This window comes from Fundulus heteroclitus, chromosome 14, assembly GCF_011125445.2.
Source record: "Fundulus heteroclitus isolate FHET01 chromosome 14, MU-UCD_Fhet_4.1, whole genome shotgun sequence".
Taxonomy (NCBI): Eukaryota; Metazoa; Chordata; class Actinopteri; order Cyprinodontiformes; family Fundulidae; genus Fundulus; species Fundulus heteroclitus.
The window spans coordinates 17,828,349-17,849,889 of record NC_046374.1 but is presented as its reverse complement, the minus strand read 5'-3'; the positions used below and the strand labels follow the sequence as shown (position 1 = coordinate 17,849,889).

Here is a 21,541-nt window from a genome sequence, read left to right as displayed (position 1 = left end):
TAATTAGTAACTATATAAAGGCGTTAATTTTATTTTATCAAAAGTTTACTTTAAAAATACCTAAACCTTAAAAAAATGACATCATGTTGACTAATCTTATATAACCATGTGACGGCCTGCTTTTCACAATGGGGATGTAGCTCAGTGGTAGAGCGCATGCTTCGCATGTATGAGGTCCCGGGTTCAATCCCCGGCATCTCCAACATTGAAAGCTTTTATGTTATTTTGAACGTCGTGAAACTTCTTTTTGTGTCACGCAAACTAGCTGTAATGACACAAAAAAGCCATATGTGCGTTTCTCCAACATATAAATCAACAGAAGGCTTATAACTATGACATCGGTTTCTGATTGGTTAAAAAGGCGCTTGCTCAAATCTGATTGGATACCCTGCTTTATGGAAAGGAAGCGGTATTTGTTTTCCGCGAAGCTGCGTTATGGATATATAACCGATGAACCAATAAGCAAACCAGAAACATAATAAAGATGAGCTGAAATAATAATTTACAAAACGCAACCAACCCCACACAACACAACAATATGTGCAAGAGGTCTGCGATCTAAACAGCGAAGGCTGTGATGGTGGAAAGCCAGCCTGACCCACAGGAACGTAAACGTGTTATATCACAATCACACCATTCCTGTAACTTATTCGTAGGGGTCGCTGGATGCACTGCGAGCATCCAGTTTGTATCTTCCTCTCTCACCCAAACTTGACTGTTCCTAAGAAATGATTTCAGCAGACGTCACTCATCTGCATAGGGGAGTAAGATGCAACCATCCTGCGAGCAGGCTCCACGGAACCTGAAAACCTCCGTGTCTCTCCCAGGGAAAAAAAACACCCCCGGAGCCGCTGACTGCTGCATACATCAGACTGCAGACATGGAAGGTACAGTTTGCATGGACTGTCATTGCGCGATGTGCGCTTAGATCCGCATCTAGAGGACGCGTTTGGGTTGCAAGATGGATGCAAAGCCGCCGTGCACAAGGATGCACGTCGCGGCGGCTGCAGGGCGTCGTTAAATGCCCCCCCGCCGCCACCCCCAGCACCTCTCACGGTTTATTGCTCATATACATGTTTTTTTTTTTTTTTTCTAGAATTATATGCCAAGCTGTTATGGCACTTATTTGCTTTTCCGTGTCTGCAGGAGTAGGATGTTACTAGCATCCGCCGTGGTGGTATGGGAATGGCTGAACGAGCACGGACGCTGGCGGCCGTACAGCCCGGCTGTCTGTCACCACATCGAGGCGGTCATCCGGAGCGACCCGCGGGGTGGTAGCGTGGTCCTCGGCCAGGTGGACTCTCGTCTCTCTCCTTACATCATCGACGTGCATTCCATGCACCAGTTCCGACAGGACACAGGTGAGACTCAGAGGAGAGGGGCCGTGGGGCGCAACAGTGACATGGAGGAGAAGGGCCTTTTCTCTCGCTTCGTCCCTGTGTGACTCTGTTGTTTTGATTCTCTGGGAGCGTTTTCTTTCTTGCTTCATGGTTTGATGCTTTGTCGCCGTTGTTGCCATATGATTCGGATAACCCTGTGCATGAATTCTATTTTAATTCCACCTATTGCTTTTTTTTTATTTAATTGCTACTTTCTTCCAAATGCCCAGCCATTCTACTGTCTGGGTGGGTTAATGTCTTTTTTTTCTATTCTATTGTAAAAGAAAATCCAGGTGGAAAACGTATTTATTATTCTCATTAACCCGTGGGAAAGTCTTTTTTTTATATAATTGCTGATCAGCTTTTTGCATGTTTCGACTGGTATTCAGATAATTTGTCTTTGGTGAACGTTGGAAGGCCTCCTTAAAATCAACCTCATCTTTAGCTCGACAGATTGTTCACCAGATTCTCTGGCTGGACCACTCCAAGTCAGAAGAAGCATGTTGATTATGAGGAACGACAAGATTATTATTAAAACTAAATCTGAGAAGGACGTGAACCATCTTATTCACTATTGTAAATTTATGAGAAGCTGAATTGAATCATGAGCTGCAAGTTATGTCGTCATAGTTAACAGAACTGCACATTTGAAATATATCTTTCTGTGTAATGTTTCTCCACACTATATGATTTTACTTTTACTTCAACAATATTATAATTTACTGAGATGCATCGGGGGGGATAAAAGGGAACCCTAATTGGTCTTACATGTGTTCTTAATTGGTGACCGAGCATGGCCTACACAGGGTGCCCAGCTGGTTTTGTTGATGCAGGTTGTTTTTAGCCAACTTAAGGAGGGTTCTCATATAAAAAGCCTCCATCTAGCCCACGCTTTAGAAACTAAATCCATGTGGACCATAGTAAGACATGCAGATTTAGTTCTTTATCCCTTTAATCAGAGAAAATCATACATAAGCAGTCAAATACAACAGCGTTTTGCTAAATATTGTTTTGTTGTTTTCAAATATTTCCATCTTTTGGATGAGATTCCAAAACTACAAAGCTCTCTCTTGGCGCCGGCTGACAAAAGTCTTTGTGCTGTTTGCTTTCCAGCCTAAAACAATAGACATACTCATTCTGCCCCAAGCTAAAAACTGGTGAGGGAGTGTGAGTAATCTGAAGGTATTGACTGAATCAGGTTGACTTAAACAGATTTTAAAGATAAACACTGTAACATAAATAGTGTAAAAAAACACACATTTGTGTGTTGCTGATCATATCCCATGGCTTATACACTTAAATTAAACTTAGATCACAAAATTGTTCAAGAAAGCATGCTTAATAATTTGATAATTTAAAAAAAAAGGGAAAGCATGCCAGTTCAAATACGCTTGTGATAAAGATACACTTTTTCTACCTCACAAGCTCATCCATCTGAAACAAATCAAGGCCTTCAGCCAGTCACAGTCCAGAGCACCGGCCGTTGTTACCAGGGGCAACGTGTTTGCCCAGATTCACAGCAAGTAAATAAAGCCCATGTTGATTTTTGTCAGGGTTACACTCTCCTTGTTCAGTGCAAATAGCAGTGCAGTAAATTGTGTCCACCTGCCCGTCGTACAACATCATGCTGTTTGCTTAGTAGTCTAGAAAGATAACATCTCTGCCAGGGATAGTTTGGCTCTTTTGAAGTGAGGATGTGCAGAGTAGCTATGAGCTGTCTGCGTCTAACCTTCAGTTAGCAGCAGTCAGACTCGTTCCTGTTTGGAGAATACAGGAGGGATTCAAGTGAATCTGATGGCTCCTTTGAAACCTGACGGCTTCTTTACAAATATTTATCTCACTAACTGAGCATTTCCAAAAGGATTTGTAGCATTTCATCACATTTGTTCAGCCGAAAATCTATTAAAATGGCAGCAATAACAATTTGAGAATGGCATTCAGGTATTTAGAGCCAATCAAACAAGAAAAGTTGCCATATAGTTATTCGATCAGAGGAAAGTTCCAACTGAAGGCTTTTATGTGGCTTTTCTCCTAATTCTGAAAGATTTGACTTCCAAATAAGGGTTTGCTTTTTGTTTGCCTTTCAAACTGTCCACCGTCTTCATTTTGAATGCATACTGAACAATAGGATGCAATGATTAGCTACAAAGACTGTAAAGTGTGTGAAAATGTAACCAAGATGACCTTCAGAAAACGTGAAGAACTATTGATCAAGACCAAAACTTAAAAATAGTCCAAGAACGGCTGACTTCTTAGAAGCAACGTGTCAAGGAAACCAAGGCTGGAGGTATAGAGCAGAGAAATCAGTTCAATGACAACAGCCGCTGCAGTGTCTATGTGTGCAATATCGCTTGGTTGCAGTATTTGCTTGGCTAAATCATTTAAGGTGCCATGCATACTCTTGTTGCCAATATTCAGTAATAATGTAGCAATGTCAGTGTTTTCTTTATGTGGTGCAGCCCTTGATAAGAACTTATAGTTAATCCCAATCTTCCTAATAGATATATGTCTTGTCTGTGGTGTGATTCTCCCTTCAGGTACCCTTCGACCAGTACGACGTAGCTTCTACGATCCCTCCTCAGCACCAGGCCAAGGCTGGTTGTGGGAGTGGGAGAACGACGCCGGCAGTTGGATCGCATACGACACAGAAGTGGGCATCGCCATCCAGGCAGCTCGTGATCGCCAGCAGCCCTGGCTAGACCTGGCACCACTGGGGTTTTGCTACCTGATCGACTTTGAAAGCATGACCCAAATCAATGGACAGACGCAGCGCTGCCGACGAATCCAGAGACGCTCCGACCTGGCATACCCACTGGTGTCCGGACCCTTACCAAAGTCTCACCATGCGTGGGGGCCCGCATCCATACCCGGCTATGGAGGACTGCTCAGCGTTGACGTTTCCGGCGTAGGCATGGGGATGAGGATGAGCAGCAGTGGGACTGGAAACGGGAGCGCCTACCCAAGCGGGGCGCTTCCTGCTTCAGCAATCACCTCTTTAGGACAACCCTGCGCCTGTCAGCAGTGTATGTTGGTGCTAAGTCTCAAAGCAGGAACAATGCCCACTGCCCACACTCTGGGGCGAAGACCACCGCAGACTAAACCACCCAGTCCCAAACTAAACAGCTACCCCATCCCAGGAAGTTCCTATTCTCTGACTCTCCCCCGGCCCCCGTCGCTGTCATCAAGATCTCTCTCTCCCCACAGGACTTCTGGATTTGGGGCGACTGGTGGTTACAATGTGACTGGTGTGGGAGGTACAGGGGGGCTGGGTGTTATTGGTGCTGGCGGTGTCGGCAGTAACACCTTCGGGTTTGGAAGTAGCTTCACACACTCGTTTTCCCTCCTCGGGCCAGCTACCGCCGCTCTCTCCATCTCCTCCACCCGTCCCCCACCTCCTCCTCTCCCACCCCCTCCCCCACCACCTCCTCCGCCCTCTACAGTGCCCATGTCAGCCGCCATCCCTCCACCTCAAACCTCAGCTTCCTCGTCCCTCTCCGTTTCCTGTTCGGCCCCCACGCAGCCAACCCCAGCCCCGGCTCTCATCTCCACAGCAGCCTCCACCTGCACGCCGTCGCCTTCTGCCCGTGTTCTCGGTCCAGTGTCTTCATCTGGTGCCGCTGCCTGCGCCGCCCCCTTGCCGCCGCGGTCTAGCCTCGCCGGTCTGAGTCGTCCTGCCCTGCAGCGTATCGCCATGGCTCAGTCGCGAGCTCTTATCGCCTCCGGGTGAGTCGAAAAACGTGCTACTTAAGAGGTTGTGTTACGTTTTTGACTGTTTGTTGAGTGAATTGTTTTAAAGGGGACCTATTTTGCTTCCTTTTAAACAAGTAAGGATAGGTCTATGGACTATAATAAACATGTTTATTAAGATTTTTGCTCCACAGTTCTAGCTATTTTGAGCTTTCAGAATGAGCTGTTTTAGGAGTTTGTCACTCATATTCAAATAAGCTGGAGCTAGCCGCGCCCTCCAACTCACACTTTATATGCATCAAAATGGCTGCAAACAGATGCACAATTGGTACTACTGTACATCTGCGGCAAAAGTTTCTGAACTGGCACATGTCTAAAGGGGCTATCAGTAGCCTATTGTTAGGGTTAGCTTGTGCTAAATGACAAATCATGTTCATGCTGAACAGCAGTACAAAATATAAAAGACACATCCTTAAGTCCTTACATCTCCATCACCTGCAGCTTTGCAACAAAAAGTAGGGACATCACTTTCCTTCAGTCAAAGTCTTTTGGCAAATCCTGCCATGGGCGGAGCTCCGTGTGTGGACGTTTTGTTGCTAGGATTGGGTCAAGGCCAAATGGGCTAGGCCCAGCTGTGGTTACTAGGTGACGGGTGGTTCCCGCTCATTTTGACGTTAAAATCATTAGATTTTTGAAACGGCTTGTTTTTCAGGCACCAACAAAACATTAATTTATTGCCAAAAATGGCTGGATGCTTTTTTTTGGGGTGGTTTTAGTGCTTGGACTTTTTTTTAGAAGTGGTAGAGACCCAAATGTAAGTAAAAAAAAAACATGCAAAAAGTAAATTTTGCGTAATGGGTCCCCTTTAAATGTGTTGGCATGTTGATTTTCATGAACATTTTGCCAAATGTTGGATCTTTAGTTCTCCATAAACAAAATCTTTTTGCCTAATTCGTACAAAACCTGTTAAGCTTCCTTTTGCAGCCATGCTTTCAAAAAAGGTTGTTCAGTTTTGTAAAGAAGTCAAGAAAAAAATTAAGCATACTTTTAATTGAGAATTTTATAGAGCTTAAAGGAAATATATGAAATATCGAATGACGACATTTAATTTTTGATACACAAATGCAGTTTGTTTTTTACATAAATGCTCATCTAGGGGAGGGTTGAGACTGTAAAAGTGTTTTGGTGATTTAGTGAATCATGTGAAGCATTAGCCAGTTACCATTGTTAAGGTATGCCAATGTGTTACCATATTATTTTTAGAAATGAGAACATCTTCAGAGTTATCACTTCTGGGGTTCAATGTCCTTTTACAAGATAAAGTGCTGTAGTAGCCAACGTTTCCTCAGGTTGTGTCATCAGAGCAATACACGCTACCCACCAACCAAACACAACTAAACACTTCCTGTTTTAGGTCAGTTGGGATTATTGGACTTAAAACTCTATTTGGTAAATGCCTGAAGAATAAAATACTTTTATTTACTCTCTTCAAAATTGAGAAGTTAGCATACACCAAGATTACGGTACCTTTAAACAATTTGGGAAAAACTAGGAAAAACAAAAGTATTTACTTTCACTCTTTCTAGCGCCGAACCCCATACCAAAGTTTAACACATAAAAAGAGTTACTGGGCAGTTATATTACTGACCTGACTTTTCATAAAATGTATTAATTGGAAAGTTTCACTAGTTTGAAAGTGAAACACTCAGTTAAAAGTAGATATATAGCTTCCTGTGAAATTACTTTCTTGTAGCCAGATTTGTTTGTATCAAAGTTGCTGATACAATTGTGTCAGGCAGCTAAATGCAAACAGAAGTGTGTTTTTTAAAGAATGTCTGTCAATGGTGATCTCAGTATAAACAGACTGTTTATGAAAGCATAGCTTATCCCTAAGGTATCAAATGTACATTAAATTGCCATTAGTCAGATGCCATTATCTCCCATGTTAGTTGTCTATGCATGAAAACTGAGTGAGTTCAGAGAAACAGCAAGTCGTGGAAGGAATTAAGTCGAAGGGATTTTCTATTAACGAGAGTCCTTTTAACACGGCGTCTTGCATCAGCGCTCATTGGTGTTTGTGTGAGTGTTTAATCTTTGAGACAAAGTTCAGCAGGCTTGTTCATACATATGCGAGGAAAAACAATGATGGGCATTCATACTGAAAGTTCTCATAAGTGTTTCCCTCTCATTTGTAATGCAAATGCTCAGAAAATGATCACAGGCACAGTGCTGAATAGTAGAGAAGACAGAATTAAAAAAACATGTTGACCGCTAAATAAAAAATCTACTTGATGTAAGCTTTGCAAGACAATAGTTGTCAAAGTTATAGACAATTGACCAAATTTATAGTTTTGTCCAGAATTATCTGGTTTCCTCAAGTTTCCCTTAAAACATTTAGTGTGGCTAATATTTCTGCACAGCACGTGTTTTCACTGAAACATAACGAGCTGCGTTTACGTGCCTGGGTTTGACTGGGCTCCGGATCAATTATAACCATTTGGTCCCCTCCTACTGTAATTTTATACCAGTAAACAACTTTTTGTTTTGGACGTTTGGACCTAAATTCCATACCAAAAACCAAAGACTGTCAAAATTCTGAATTTACTCCCAGTCAGTGTGAAAAGGGCACTCCTACAGTCCAGTAATATTGATTTTTATCTGTCTGCTTTATCCCTTGGCAACAATTGACTGTTATACAATAGTAGAGTAGAGTTGCAAACAAAGCTGCACTAAGCAATGAAAACAAATGATTGGAAACACAGAATGTTCAATTATATTGTGTTCTACACAAAGAATAGATGTGGTTTATCAGTTTTACGTAGGAAATAATGATATACAGTGTTCTGACTAGTTTACAGTCATGCCTTTATAACTATGGGAATAGTAAATATAAAACATATTTATTTTTCCAGATTTCACACCTTAATCTATTGTCTAAGTGTCATCCATCTATTCATCCATCCGTCTATCCTTAGTCTGTGATGTTTGTACCCTTTATATTTTAACGGCTGACCACTTTTGGCCATAAATTCACAGTAAACCTCTGTATTTATACTTTAAAAAATGGTTGAAATTGAATTAGAACTTGGGAAATGTGAATCTGGAAAAGCATGTAATTTGATACATATGTAGATATCCTAAATAAAGCTGTTATATTTGTTATTTCAAGCTATGTCCAACTCAGTCAAGGAGAAATTTTTGTTGTAAAAAACAGATTAGTCAAATATGTCAGGCATAAAATGTTGCTGTCTCCAAGTGTCAAAGCCAGGGGGTGCTGGTCAGTAAAATGTCTGACTTTGGTGTTCCTGTTTCAAGCCATTTATTACCCCTATAAAAGCTTGTGCTGTTTGAGTTGCTTATTCTGAAATTTCTGTCTATCTCCATATACTCAGATTTCAGCTATAGCTAAATTTTATCTTCCACTGTAAAATAATATTTTCATCTGTTGCAATATTAATCAAAAATGGAGGACAATGTATAAAATATCTCGTCAACCTTAATTCAAATCCATGCCTGCTGCTCGTAGCTGCCTCAGCTGCAGTCAAACATAAGACCGGACCACATGGTGTGGATCATTTCCATGTGACCAAATCCAACAGTGGCCCAGCACAGTGACCCAACTTTTCTAAATCCTGGCATTACCCAAAACAGCTCTGATAACGCAGCAGTTTCACAACCACTAAGCCACAGTTAAATACTCCAAAAACTGCGGGGCATGATATTTGTGTAATCTGTGGATTTCATGTCAGGTTGACGGCGTGATGGCTCGCGTCTTTGAACGTTACAGGTGAGAGTATTGTCCTCGCAGCAGATGGTGCAACCTGCTGCTGCTGTAAAACCCCATGGAACGTCACGGATAAAAGGGTGATCCCATCACTCCAAGACTGCTCGCTGTGTTTATACCTAAATCTGTTTGTAGCACTTTACAATGCACATAAAAGTTGGGGAATTTTTTTGTTGTTAAATCCACAGTATAAGTATTTTATTATTGTTTATCAGGATGGCAATATGATAGATGCGGGAACATATTTAAGTAACCTGTTTATTCTTTATCAGCTAATGTGATGTCTTGTCCTGATTAAATTTAGAGATTAAATTAAACATAAAGTACAAAGTAAAAACATATTGGCTGCTTTGGTAAACTCATTTGGAAAAGAAAAAAATATTCATTGACAGAAATGCAACTAAATATACAGCCTTTCAATTACGGTATTTATTCCCCCGTGAACTTTTTCACATTACAGCCATAAACTTCAATGTGTATATATATATATATATATATATATATATACACGCTAATACATAGTCGTGGTTTTTCAAAGACTTTACAAAAAGAAATCTGAAAGGTGTGGCATGCATTTGTATTCAGCCCCCTTTATTCTAATACTTCTAAATAAAATTAGGTTTTACTTCAGAAGTCCCCTAAGTAGTAACTAGAGTCCTGACGCTGCTGCTAAACATGCAGATTTCCTTATTGGAAACAAGAACCACGTTGCTTTCTGCAGGTATGAAACTAAAACACAACAAAATGATGAAATCCAACTGATAATCGCTATGCATCTTATACAAGTGCATTAAAACGTAGCGTTGTTGTGCAAAGTGTAGTGCTATTATGTAGCCTTTATGTAAAATACTAAATAACTGCAGAAATATGGGGGAAATTTAATCTTTTAATCTAGAGTTCAAGTAGGCATTTATCAGATTTTGGGGGAAATAGCTGTTTTTACACGGCTTCTTAACTCGCCACCTATGTTGGTATGTCAAAAACACTTTACAGAGGTCTAAACGTGAAGAAATTAAACAGTTTGTGAAACATTATCAACACTGACAACAATATTCATAGTGTATCACGTATTTTTATATGTGCATCACATAGGATGCACCTGTTACTGATACCACAAATTGAGTTTTTTACTTTTGCTGTAACTTGACCATATTTTTGTTTCCTTTTTTCATATTTATTAATTGCCAAATCATCTTGGACTGAATGTTCAATGCTCAAATAAATACTACCAGAATCTAACCAAAAATAGGAATACCTGGCCCGTGTGTCAATCCCTCCAAATGTTTGGCGTGTCACTGTGAATGCATCTTCATCATTGTAGACAGAGCGGCTGCATAGAATAGTTTGACATCAAGTAATGTTTTTATTGGGTAACTGCTGCAAAATTAGTTAGTGTCACTTGTGTCAGTTTGATAGCAGTTGCAAATATATGCAATATTAGTGGCAACGTTGAATTGTGATCATCATGGCAAATATTATATATTGGCGTGTGCAAAAAGAAAATCTACTGTATGTTATGTTAAGTGTTCAGATGCATAGCTAAAAAGTTGTTTACTTTTTTACAGCTGCGTGTCTTTATATGCCATAGGAATGCAAAGCAAAGATGCAATAGTGCTGTGCGCCAAACTTTTTCATGCTAAATTATGTTGTGGGCTTGGGGGAGGCTGCGACACTCCAGATTTGTCTGCAGCTCATTGTCGACGTGACGTAAAAGAGATTCGGAACCAAAAAACACCTATTTCTACTTTCACAGAATGTCCCTCTTTAGAGAGAGTATTTCAATTTCTGCACATTTTAATCATATCAACTTCATCTTGTCTTGTTGTTAAAGCCCTCTTCTGTACAGCCAGTCTTTTTTATAGAAAACATAATGTTACTTTTGGTAATAGTAATGTCAGGGTTCTTGCCAGCGCATTTGAGCATAACGGGCTGTTACACCATCAGTTGTCAAAATGACGCTGTGATTAGGCCGCTACGCTGTCATCCAGCTGCGTAAATGGTGTTTTTGAACACATTTACCTGCTTATTTGCACCTATATGCGACAAATTTGTCTGTTGGAGGACCAAAAAAATTTGCTTTCTTGAAGTCTTAAAGTGTGTTAACATGTGCAGAACAACCAGAAGAAACCATGATGCAACTCCATAGTCAAGATTAACACAAAAAGGTTGTTCTGAGATACTTTCACAGGCAGACAGACAAGAAAAATGTAATGCTGACCGGTACTACATGCTAAGCTAACACAGTACAACACAGATGTCTATGAGCATAAAAAGCTCACTAAAGCTCATGTATCTGTGACAGGGAAGTTGTAAACCTCTCGGACAACATAAGCTAAAGCTAGCTGTCATTAGCTCAGCAATGCTTTGCTGCATGGTTAAATAAATATTAAAGCAACAACCTCCTCAAACTCCCCCATGATATTGCCTTTAAACTGTCAAAAAATCCTGCTGAGAACTTAATTCATGACACAAGCAATAATGCAGATTAAGGCTTTGATTTCACAGCAGACCTACTCTGGATCACAGTTTGTCTGATCTATTAAATCTGCGGTTGCCCCTTGGTTGTGTGGAGTTGACTCTATTCAAATGGTTCTTACAGACCTACATTTGTGCACCACAGTATGACCTGAGTAACGGCTGTCTGAAAACATTCCTAAAACGTTTGTTTTTGTGTCAGGAAACAGAGAAGGGAAGGTCATGGGTGATGATTGTAGGGAACAAGGCAGAACAGTTTGAACGTTTTTGACACTCTGGCCTGAAAATATGGATTCTGAACCAGAAGCAAAAGTATGAAGATGTGACTGAAACCTCCATGAAATTTGTAAGGGATCTTTAGAACTACAAGTGTGCGAAAAACGGTGGTGAACTTGTTAGAGGATGTGCTCTCAGAATACATCTTTGGTCCTTCCTTTATTGGTCATAACGTTGAAAAAACACATGTTTACTTATTTTTTATGAAATAATTGTGACAATGTGATTGATTCGGGACATATAAAGCATACATCCACTATAAATGTTATTGATTGAATCTCTTTCAAAGAGATAATAGGAAAAATTAAATCACAATAAAAAAATGTGCCTGAAAATGTACTTGTTTCCACTTGTTTTGCAACAGCACCATTATGACCAAAATTAGGACTGAAAGTATTGTAAAAGATAGCAGTAGAAAACAAACTGCCTTTCAAAGCTGGGTTGGTGGAGACAGTAACTGAAGTGAAATGAAGCAGATGGTCTCTAAGCAAATAGTTAAAGTCTGGGGGGGGGGGTCTCCAGCGTCACAGATTATCACAGTGACGAAAGTTGCTTCTGCTGCACCTGTTGCACACACTTTTGCTCTCTCTCTCTTCACTGTGTGTGACGTCCCCCCAGCATTGTGTCGCAATGGTTGTTCTGCTTCCGCTCCCAGCGTTTATCCTATTAATTTAAGTTAGTTTGAGGTATGGGCTTTGCATCTGCAAAGCGTCTGCTGCCACATACGGCAGCTTGTGTATCTCCATCATCCAACTCTGCAGATGGAGGCTGCCCTAATGCTCTGGATTAGCTCTGGATCAAAGCAAACGTGACTGGGTGACATCCCTTTCCGCCTACTTTACCTTCCCTTCTCTGACTTTCTCCCGCCTTTTTTTTAATCTTTCGTTCATATCGCTGACGTCTTCCCGCCTGACACAAATACGTCAGTCAGGGAAGCGTGTTTTCTGGGTCACGAAAGGAAGGTGCACTGCCACGACCAGGACGCTGTTTTGTAAACAGCATTTAAGGACCGTGTGTAATTAGACTGACCAAAACTGGAACTGCACAATGCAGGGAGGTATTTTTCCAAGTCAGTGGCACATAAATTATTTGGATGAAAAACACGTAGTGCCCCATACATACTTCTAATCAGAGGTTTGCATACACTCATCATTGGCATTAATGTCATGTTAAGTTCAGACTTTGTCACAATATGCGTATTTCAACGGTTTGTTTTTCCGATGTGGATTAATTATACAACAAAAACTTTTAAAGCTATGAGAGAAAATAACTGAATGCATTGGGGATTGTCTAAGTTATGAATACAGGCTAAAATATGTACATACACCCACACAAATTGTGAACGGTGTTGAAGGGTCTGAAACGCATGCTTAGATCAATGGGAGAGTCAAAAAAAGTCAAAGAACCTCACCAAGATCTAAGAACGAGAATTGTTAATTTAATTCCTCTGAGGGTTTTTTGAAGCCATTTCTAAACAACCACAGATTCCAAGATAATCACTTTAAACAACTATACACCAGTGGATGTTATTCAGATGTATCATGAATTTGGTAAGGTCTGGATGAAGACTTAAATCTTCCCCGTCTGGTGAAAGTTTTGATTATGAGGAGCCACTCAGTCTCAAACCTATCTTGCACTGTAAGAATGTAAATAAACATTTTTTTTTATCTTTGAAGTGAACACAAATGGAACTGAAGAAGAAAGAAAGGTCGTTGAAATTTGCACCCTGCCTCATGTACAAGCTAAATACATTCTGAAAGTTTGTGGTCAGATGAGACAAACATTGCACTCAGCGGTCATAGTAGCCAAGTAGGGATGCAAAAAAACAATCAACATAAAATGAATTGTTGAATAATGATTAATTAGATTAATATTTGTTCAATGAAATTAACTAATAAGGTCTGCTTAGATGTACTTTCTCTTAGCATTGTAGTGTGACTCCCATCCACAGAAGGATGCCACTGTTCATCATCCTTTTGTGAAGCCAAACCATGATAATTATAAGAGAAATAATCATGGCACAGGCATGCCAGAAAAAGAATGTTAAAATGGTTTAAAGTCCAGTGTGGGATTATTTTACAAAATACACCTCATGCGGTTCTGTTTTTAAATATAAACACTCGACAAGCTCCTTAAGTTATCACCTAAATAGCGCCCATTCAGCCGTGCTGCATGGCGGAGCAGTGTCATCTTCTCAACCAAAGCTTATCAATGTGCTCGACAGGCGAGGATGTGATGACGGAAAAGCAGAAGCTTTATTTACGCAAAGAATTAATAAGATACCTAATGTCAAAAGCATGGTTGAAGGTGGTGGCTTGCGTGAAGTGTTTCATATTTTATTCTGTTCATCTTGTTTGTTTCTATTCAGTGACCTAATAGGTTCCTGTTTTGTTATTTTATCTAAATATGTCTCAGTTTCATGATGTGTGAGAAAACCAAATTTTTTGTTTATTCAGTCAGGATTTAACATTTTAACAATTAATACATTGATAAAATATAATGGGCTTGTTATTTTAAATTCAGCTTACTATAAAAAAAAGCCCTTTGTGTTAGGAAAAAAACCCTCTTGATACAAGAGAAACTCAGGTATTTTTTTAAAAAGGGCCACTTTAATGAATAGTTATTTGATTGATGAGATCAATCAACTTTAGATTTACTCATTATTTCCTAACTTCCATCCCAAAGAAGCAAGAATTAAGCTGTCAAGCATGGTGGTGGCAGCATCATGCTGTGGGTCCGCTTCCCTGTCATTTGATGGAATAATGAAAGACGGGGGATTCCTCCAAATTCTTTAACTTAACCAGAAAGCAACAGCTAGATGTCTGAAACTTGGACACTGCCAGATGTTTCTGCAGGACAAAGATCTTGAACACACTAGTTTTGGAATCGATAATGCAGCATCTGTTGATAAATCCATCTCAACTTTCCAATCCTACTGAAATTTTGTGGACTATGCTCAAAAGCCAGCTGTAGCCAGGAAGTCAACCCATTTTAAATTAACTCTACATTTATTTTTATGTGAAGAGCGATCAAATGACCATCAGAATTATGCCAGAAGCTTGTTAATGACTACAAAAAGTGCATGCTGAAATGTAAAATTTGCTTATCAAATATTACTGAGGCTGTATGTGTAATTTGGTTTATGTGTTGTTTAATTCGGGTTTTGTAAAGCCATCCCAGTTCTATGCTTTATTATATACAGTTCACATCAAATTAATGAACAAAAAAACACAAATAATTTGACCTTCATACATACGTATGATTACTTTATGCACATATTCTTTAAGCAATAGATATACATATTACAAAAATTCTTGTAATTTAATAATTTACTGTAAAATGTAAATTTGCTTAATTTAGTTGTGGTGTTTCACAGATTAAAACAGAATAAAACTAGACAAGAAAACAGGAAGTAAAGAGTAGAAAATGTGTTGAAATGAAAGTAAAAGCCCAAAAAAATTAAACATAAATAGGACTGATTTTCTCAATACAGTTTAACATCCAATGGCTCAAGAAATATTAACCATGCAGCCGTTGTTTGTAGTAGAAATAGCTCTACATCTGTGTTGAGGACGGCATTAAATGCTGTTGTTTGAGCTTGTATCTGCCGGCCCTTCAGCCTCCTGGCAGAGTGACGCGATAATTCGCAGGTAATCCCTCCCGCTGCCAATCGCTGGCCTCCAACCAGAGTTCAATCAACAGATGGGACCAGGTGGCTTAGCCCTTTAAAAGCAGCAAAGAGACGTGAGTCACCAGCACACGCGCGGAGGAAAAGCACAACACAGACAGAGGTGGTTGCAAAACCGCGTTAGACCAAGACGAACAGTCCCACGGGTGGATTTTTGTCACTGGAACATCTCGAGCCCTCGGTGCGTTTGAGCGAGGACCATGACTGTCATTAAACACAGCAGACCGTAAGTACGAAGCTCCGACGGGGCAGCTGGCGTTCTTTGCAGGCTGTGTGACACGTTTTGAGATCTGTGTGGGTTTTTCACCTCATAATAACCAGCAGAGACACTGAAAGAGATGTCATTTATCACATTTCTGATGTAAATAAAACACAAAGCTGTCTGATCCCTGAACCTAAACGTTGTCAGCTTGTCTCGTTGATTGATGTGGAAATGTTTGGTTCGATGACTAATTCTCCTCCGCTGATGTACATTGCCAGTCAATAGTTTGGACTCACCTTGGTCATTCAATGGCTTTTCCTTATTTTTAATGACTTTATATATTGTAGATACATGAAAAGACATCATGTGACGATATCAAAACTATAACTAGGAAGTATATAGAATTATGTATAAAACAAAATTGTGAAATAAATCAAAACATCTTGTATATTTTAACTTTTCTTAATACCTCTTCTTTGTTTTGATCACTGCTTTGGTCAATCTTGGCCTTCTTCATTGAGCTTAATGATTAGGTTAGTCACCTGAAATGGTGTTCCAGCTGTCTTGAAGGAGTTCTCAGAGGTAGTAATAAAAATAAAGACAAACCATTGAATGAGAAGGTGAGTCCATACGTTTGACTGGTTGTGTTCACGGTTAGTTTTTGCTTTTACTAAGGAATCAACAGCGTAGTTCACATGGTATGTCCTCGGGGACACCTTACAGTCAGTCAGGTGTTTGGTGACGCTCTTAAACCCTGAAATAAAACCTTAAACGGTTCGAAGTGGTATATCTGGATAACTTATGGGACAGTATGTCGAGTCCTGACTGGCAGCATCTGCTACTGTCTCCACGTGTCTCCCAAAGCCTCTTAACCTGGTGACACCTACTGAACCGGAAGCCGACATATGCCGCGGTCAGCTGCAGCTCTACCTGTTTACATGTGACTCATCAGAATCTGATGGCTCGGCCTTGTGCTGAGCCGTCACAGGGACGATCAATCCTGGGCCAGCTGTCTGTCTCTGTGTGTGGATTAACTGAACTTTGTGTTTCCTGTGTGTTTCAGAGTGCCGACCGTTCCAGTAAAGAACCTGAATGGGTCCAGCCCTGTGCATCCTGCCCTGGCAGGTGAAAATAGACACACAACATCAATACTATTACTTATTTTAATTGTAAAATATCTTTTGCTCCTTAATGAAGGACAGTACCTTGCTAAAGCATTCATACACCTTGAACTTTTTCTGCCTTTAGTCCAGTAACAACTAGAAACATCAACGCATTTATGGGGATTTTAGGTCCCAGTACAACACAAAGTAGTGCATTGCTATGAAGATGACAGAAGATGACAAGCTGTTTTAAAAAAAACTGACAATTTGCGTGAAGAAACTTACTGTTCATATAAAGCCATAAGAAGCTCTGTTTGCAGTTTGTAGGGGATGCCAGCAAACAAAGAAGACAGTGATCTGTTTAAATGAGACCAAGACTGAACTTTTTTTCCCCTAATGGGGAGGGAAACATGGCAGTGGCAGCATCATGCTTTGGTGGCTGCCTGTCTTTAGTGGAGCTGGTGGGATGATGGATGGAGCAACAAAGGAACAAGAGCTGTTGTAGGCTACAAAGACTTGAGACTGATGCATAATAGTCCTTAATATACAGCAAGGGCTACAATGGAATAAGCTAGCTCAAAGCATGTTCATGTGTTAGAACGGTCCAGTCCAGATCTAAATCCTATTGAGAATTAGCGGCAAGGCCTGAAAATTAGAGAGAAAATTTCAGTCTCTAGAAATGTAAATCTGGAGACACAAACCCTAATTCTATGAAGTAGAATTAGGGTTTGTGAATCAGTGTAACTAAAGACACAAACCATACCACACTTTTTTTTTATTAGCTAATAATATGTCGTTTAGCCTCACCTTCACAGCTATATACTACTTTGTGTCACATAAAATGTCCAATAAAATGCGTCGAGGTTTGTGCTTCAAAACCAGACCTCCATGTGAAAAAGTTCAAGGTGTGTAACTATAGTTTTACACAACGCTGCGTTCAGGAGGCAGCGCAAACATGACCCCCCCCTCCCCCTGTTGGCCGTTCACAGGTATTACAGGCATCCTGATGAGCGCAGCGGGACTTCCTGTCTGCCTCACCCGCCCGCCTAAGCTGGTACTCCATCCCCCGCCCGTCAGCAAGAGCGACATCAAGCCCGTGCCCGGCTTGGGCCACTGCTGCCGCAAGACCACAAAGAAACAAGCCCGGAAAGGTGGGCCTCTTGGCTTGTGCCATGATGTGGCTTATCGACTGACCAAACCGATAATAAACCTGACTTGCTTTTTTTTTATCTTATAGGCAAGACACCAGAGGAAGTGGTGAAGCGGTATCTTCAAAAAGTCCGTAATCCTCCAGAGGAGGTGATTTCTGCCTTTTTTTTGTCTCTCTTTGCTGTGTTCTGACTTGATGCTATGGTACACGTGTTACATGGTGAATGGAGGGCTTGGGTTTTCGATGCTAACTTGAGTCATCCCGGTCAGGACTGCACCATCTGCATGGAGGCCCTGGCGGGGCCTTCGGGCTACAAGGGTCCTGGCGTGGGCGGCATCTCCCGGGCCGAGTCGGTGGGCCGCCTGGCGCAGTGTGGTCACCAGTACCACCTCCAGTGCCTCGTCGCCATGTACAACAACGGCAACAAGGACGGCAGCCTGCAGTGCCCCACCTGCAAGACCATCTACGGGGTCAAGACGGGCAATCAGCCCCCGGGCAAGATGGAGTACCACGTCATCCCCCACTCGCTGCCGGGACATCCCGACTGCAAAACCATCCGCATAATCTACAACATTCCTCCTGGCATCCAGGTAGGAGTCGCAACGTAACTGAAAAGCAGAACTATAAGAAGCATTGTTTTGTTTTGTGCTCATGCCTGTTTGGGCTGCGGTGTTCTTCAGGGCCCTGAGCATCCAAATCCAGGAAAGCCGTTCACGGCGCGTGGATTCCCCAGACACTGTTACCTCCCTGACAGTGAGAAGGGCCGCAAGGTAAATAGAGAAACACGTCCTCCTCCTCCTCACAGCCATCACACCCGCGACGGTCACGGTGACACAGCTTCACTCTTGATTTCCTTTGCTCAGGTTCTGAGACTGCTCCTGGTAGCATGGGACCGCAGGCTCATCTTCTCCGTGGGCACGTCCAGCACAACCGGCGAGTCTGACACGGTGATCTGGAACGAGGTGCACCACAAGACCGAGTTCGGCTCCAACCTGACGGGCCACGGCTACCCCGACCCGGGCCACCTGGACAACGTGCTGGAGGAGCTGAGGGCTCAGGGCATCACAGAGGAAGAGTGTCTACCCAGAGACTGAGCGGACAGATGTTCGGAGGCCGAACGACGCGACGGAACCGGAGTGAGGACGGAGTCCTTTGAGCTGCCGTCTGGCAACGGGAACAGATTGACTCTGAATTAACAATTGCTCGAAGATACTTTGCAGGAATGGTTTCAGCTTCTGATGACTGAGGCAGATTGTTTCTGTTTGGATGCAGTAAAGAAAGCATCAAGGCCACAGGGCTTGTATAAGTCCATAATAGTTAAAAAAAAAAAAAAGCTACATCATTTTTTTTCCCACTGAGACTTCACGAGAGAGGCTTGATGAGAATGTAGCTGAGGTATTCAGTCATTTTGAGGTGTTTACTGCTGCTGCTGCTGCTTTGCTGGACTCAGAGAGGAATTTAAGTGAGAGTATATGTCGTTTCTATGTTTTTAAGTCTTCGTCAACAAAGCAAAACATTTCAACTTGAGATAAATCAAGTGTCCAACAGGATATCTGAGCATGGATCTGTGCTGACCTCTGGTGGTTATCTTCGGAACTGCACTCCCTTTTGTCTGATTTTTCAAATGTATTATAATATTACAAATACTTGATATTTGATGTTGGCTGCATTCATTATTGTTTTTGTATTTTATTTACCATATTATTTTATTGTCATTTCATTGTATTGTTTTATTGGCTTCGGGCCAACGGTGTGCTGATGTACAAAAGTGTATTTTCTTTATAAACCGCCATTTTCGGGATGTTGTATTTGGTAAGGTTGCAAACGGACATTCCCTAACCAGTTGTTCCTCAGAGTGCGTTTGCTTTTACGAGCATTCTGTGTCTTGTTGTTCAGGACTAAAAGAGGAAAGCCTTGAATCGTGGATTATAGCCCCTCCAGGAGGAGCAAATTCCCCCCCAAAAAAGGCTAGGATTTAGACCCCCCTGCCTCACGTCAGAGTTTGCACAGAGCTTTCTACTTAGCATCAACAGAAAACACCATAGTTTGCTTCTAAGGATTTCTGTGTGTCTAAGACACAAAAGAGACACCAGCCTTTAGTCACACTACAGAATGTGGTCAATGTTTTTTTCTTTTTCTTTGTCATGATCACTTTTTTATCACGAGAAGGTGCAAAAAGACTATTAATGAAGTGGACTCTGTTTTGGCCAAAGTCAGTTTGCATTCAGTGGACTGTTTTACTGTGAGTTGTAACGGAGATGTGTGGGGATATACTAATGTGGATCAATATTTATACTTTATGATACTTTATGTATGTGTTTTCTGTGCGGAAATTTGAATTGAACTGTTTTCTAAGATTTAGACAGCAAACTGATGTCTGATGTGGTTTACCCTTATTTTGTACAAACGCTACGAGGACTGCTCCAGGAATGGGGCTTGAGATTACTTTTTATAGGGAGACTTATTGTAAACTCTTCCAAAATGGCTTACGGGATCATACTAAATATCCATGGAAGAAGGTCCATTTTGTGTGTGGTGAACCATTTTCTTTGACGTGCCATTCGTTTTGGTGCTTGATTACCCTAGAAAACCCGGTGATGACACATTTTGAATGTTCTGGCCACCAGATTTCTGTTTAAAACATCCAGCCTTTTCCAATCACTGCAACACAGACATTCTAACAAAGGGTCCATTGGGCCTTAGAAGAGAAACTAAAGTGGGCATGAGGTATTCGATATGCCAAAACCTACCTGGAGTGTTTCTTTCCAAAAAACATGAATCTTAGACTCATCTCACCTCTTATAGATCCTCCTCCATACGTAACAGTGCGGGGATCTTCAAATCCAGTTTGATCGGCAATTTTCTTCATGCAACAAGAAATTTGATCTCAGTTTCTGCTTCGCTTTCATTTAAGACATTTGAAGTACAATATGCAAAAAAGAGGTGTATAGGAACATTTTTCTTGTGTTTATGAGCATATACATTTTAACAAAATACGATTGGATTGGTAAAATTAAGCATGATAACATGATAATATTGTAGGTACATTGTGGACTTTCTGTTAGGTGGCAGCTGGTTTTAGCTAATAGCGCCAAGGTGAACATCTTAAGCAGTTTATGTGGGAATCCTCAGAAATGTTAGCTGGCCTTTTTCTGGATGGAGGAAAGGTCAGCCCTGATGATCTCCTCCCTCTCCTCAGACCTAATTGTTTGTTGTGGATGAGCCAAACCACACAGTGGCATCGCAGAAGATGATCAGTAGCTCCTGAGGAAGGTTGTACTAGGAAGTACAATCTCTGCCGGACCTTCTTCCAGACAGTGTCTATGTGTGAGGATCATCTCAGGTCGGGTGGTTCCTAGAAACAGGAAGTGATCCACAGCAGACACACTGTTGTTGAGGATGGTGAGGGGAGGCGGTGTGGGAGAAGTTCTCTGGAAGTCCACTATCACGTTTTTCAAATATTCATCTTTTGTACTATGCAGGACCCACATAGGGTATTCCCCCCCAAAATCTTCATCTATAGTCTCATTTACGACGGGCCCACAGCGCCACAGATCCTTTACTGTATTTAACTGAAGGGGGTGAAGTGCTTTTGAACAACATCCATTCAGTTAAATCCAGTTTATGTGTACATCACCTATTCACAATACATTTCAAGGCGCATTATTAAAAAAAAAAAAGTTAATTTGTGTTCAACCACAGAAACAGTCCAAGTACATACTTTCTTAATTTATCCTAGTTATAAAAAAAAAAAGTCAGTCAAATTCAGTTTATTATTCTTTGTTTTACACAGAACC

At 41.2% G+C, this 21,541-nt stretch overlaps 1 protein-coding gene and 1 non-coding gene across 3 annotated transcripts; both read left to right on the top strand.

Moving 5' to 3' along the window:
• Positions 1-130: 130 nt before the first annotated feature.
• trnaa-cgc lies at positions 131-202 on the top strand. Its single transcript has one exon. It is a non-coding gene; the product is annotated as a tRNA-Ala (tRNA).
• Positions 203-527: 325 nt separating this feature from the next.
• On the top strand, positions 528-21,424 carry dtx4a (deltex 4, E3 ubiquitin ligase a). 2 transcript variants are annotated; one of them, XM_012874780.3, is made up of 9 exons: positions 528-887; positions 1,147-1,361; positions 3,917-5,102; positions 16,555-16,616; positions 17,584-17,745; positions 17,832-17,893; positions 18,014-18,334; positions 18,425-18,514; positions 18,608-21,424. In XM_012874780.3, exons 2-9 carry the CDS (start codon positions 1,154-1,156, stop codon positions 18,836-18,838), a joined length of 2,322 nt encoding a protein of 773 aa, XP_012730234.2. In that variant the 5' UTR covers positions 528-887; positions 1,147-1,153; the 3' UTR covers positions 18,839-21,424. The 2 variants fall into 2 exon arrangements, with proteins under 2 accessions (XP_012730234.2, XP_021178326.2); XM_021322651.2 differs by lacking the exon at positions 528-887 and adding an exon at positions 945-1,056.
• The last annotated feature ends 117 nt before the right edge of the window (positions 21,425-21,541 follow it).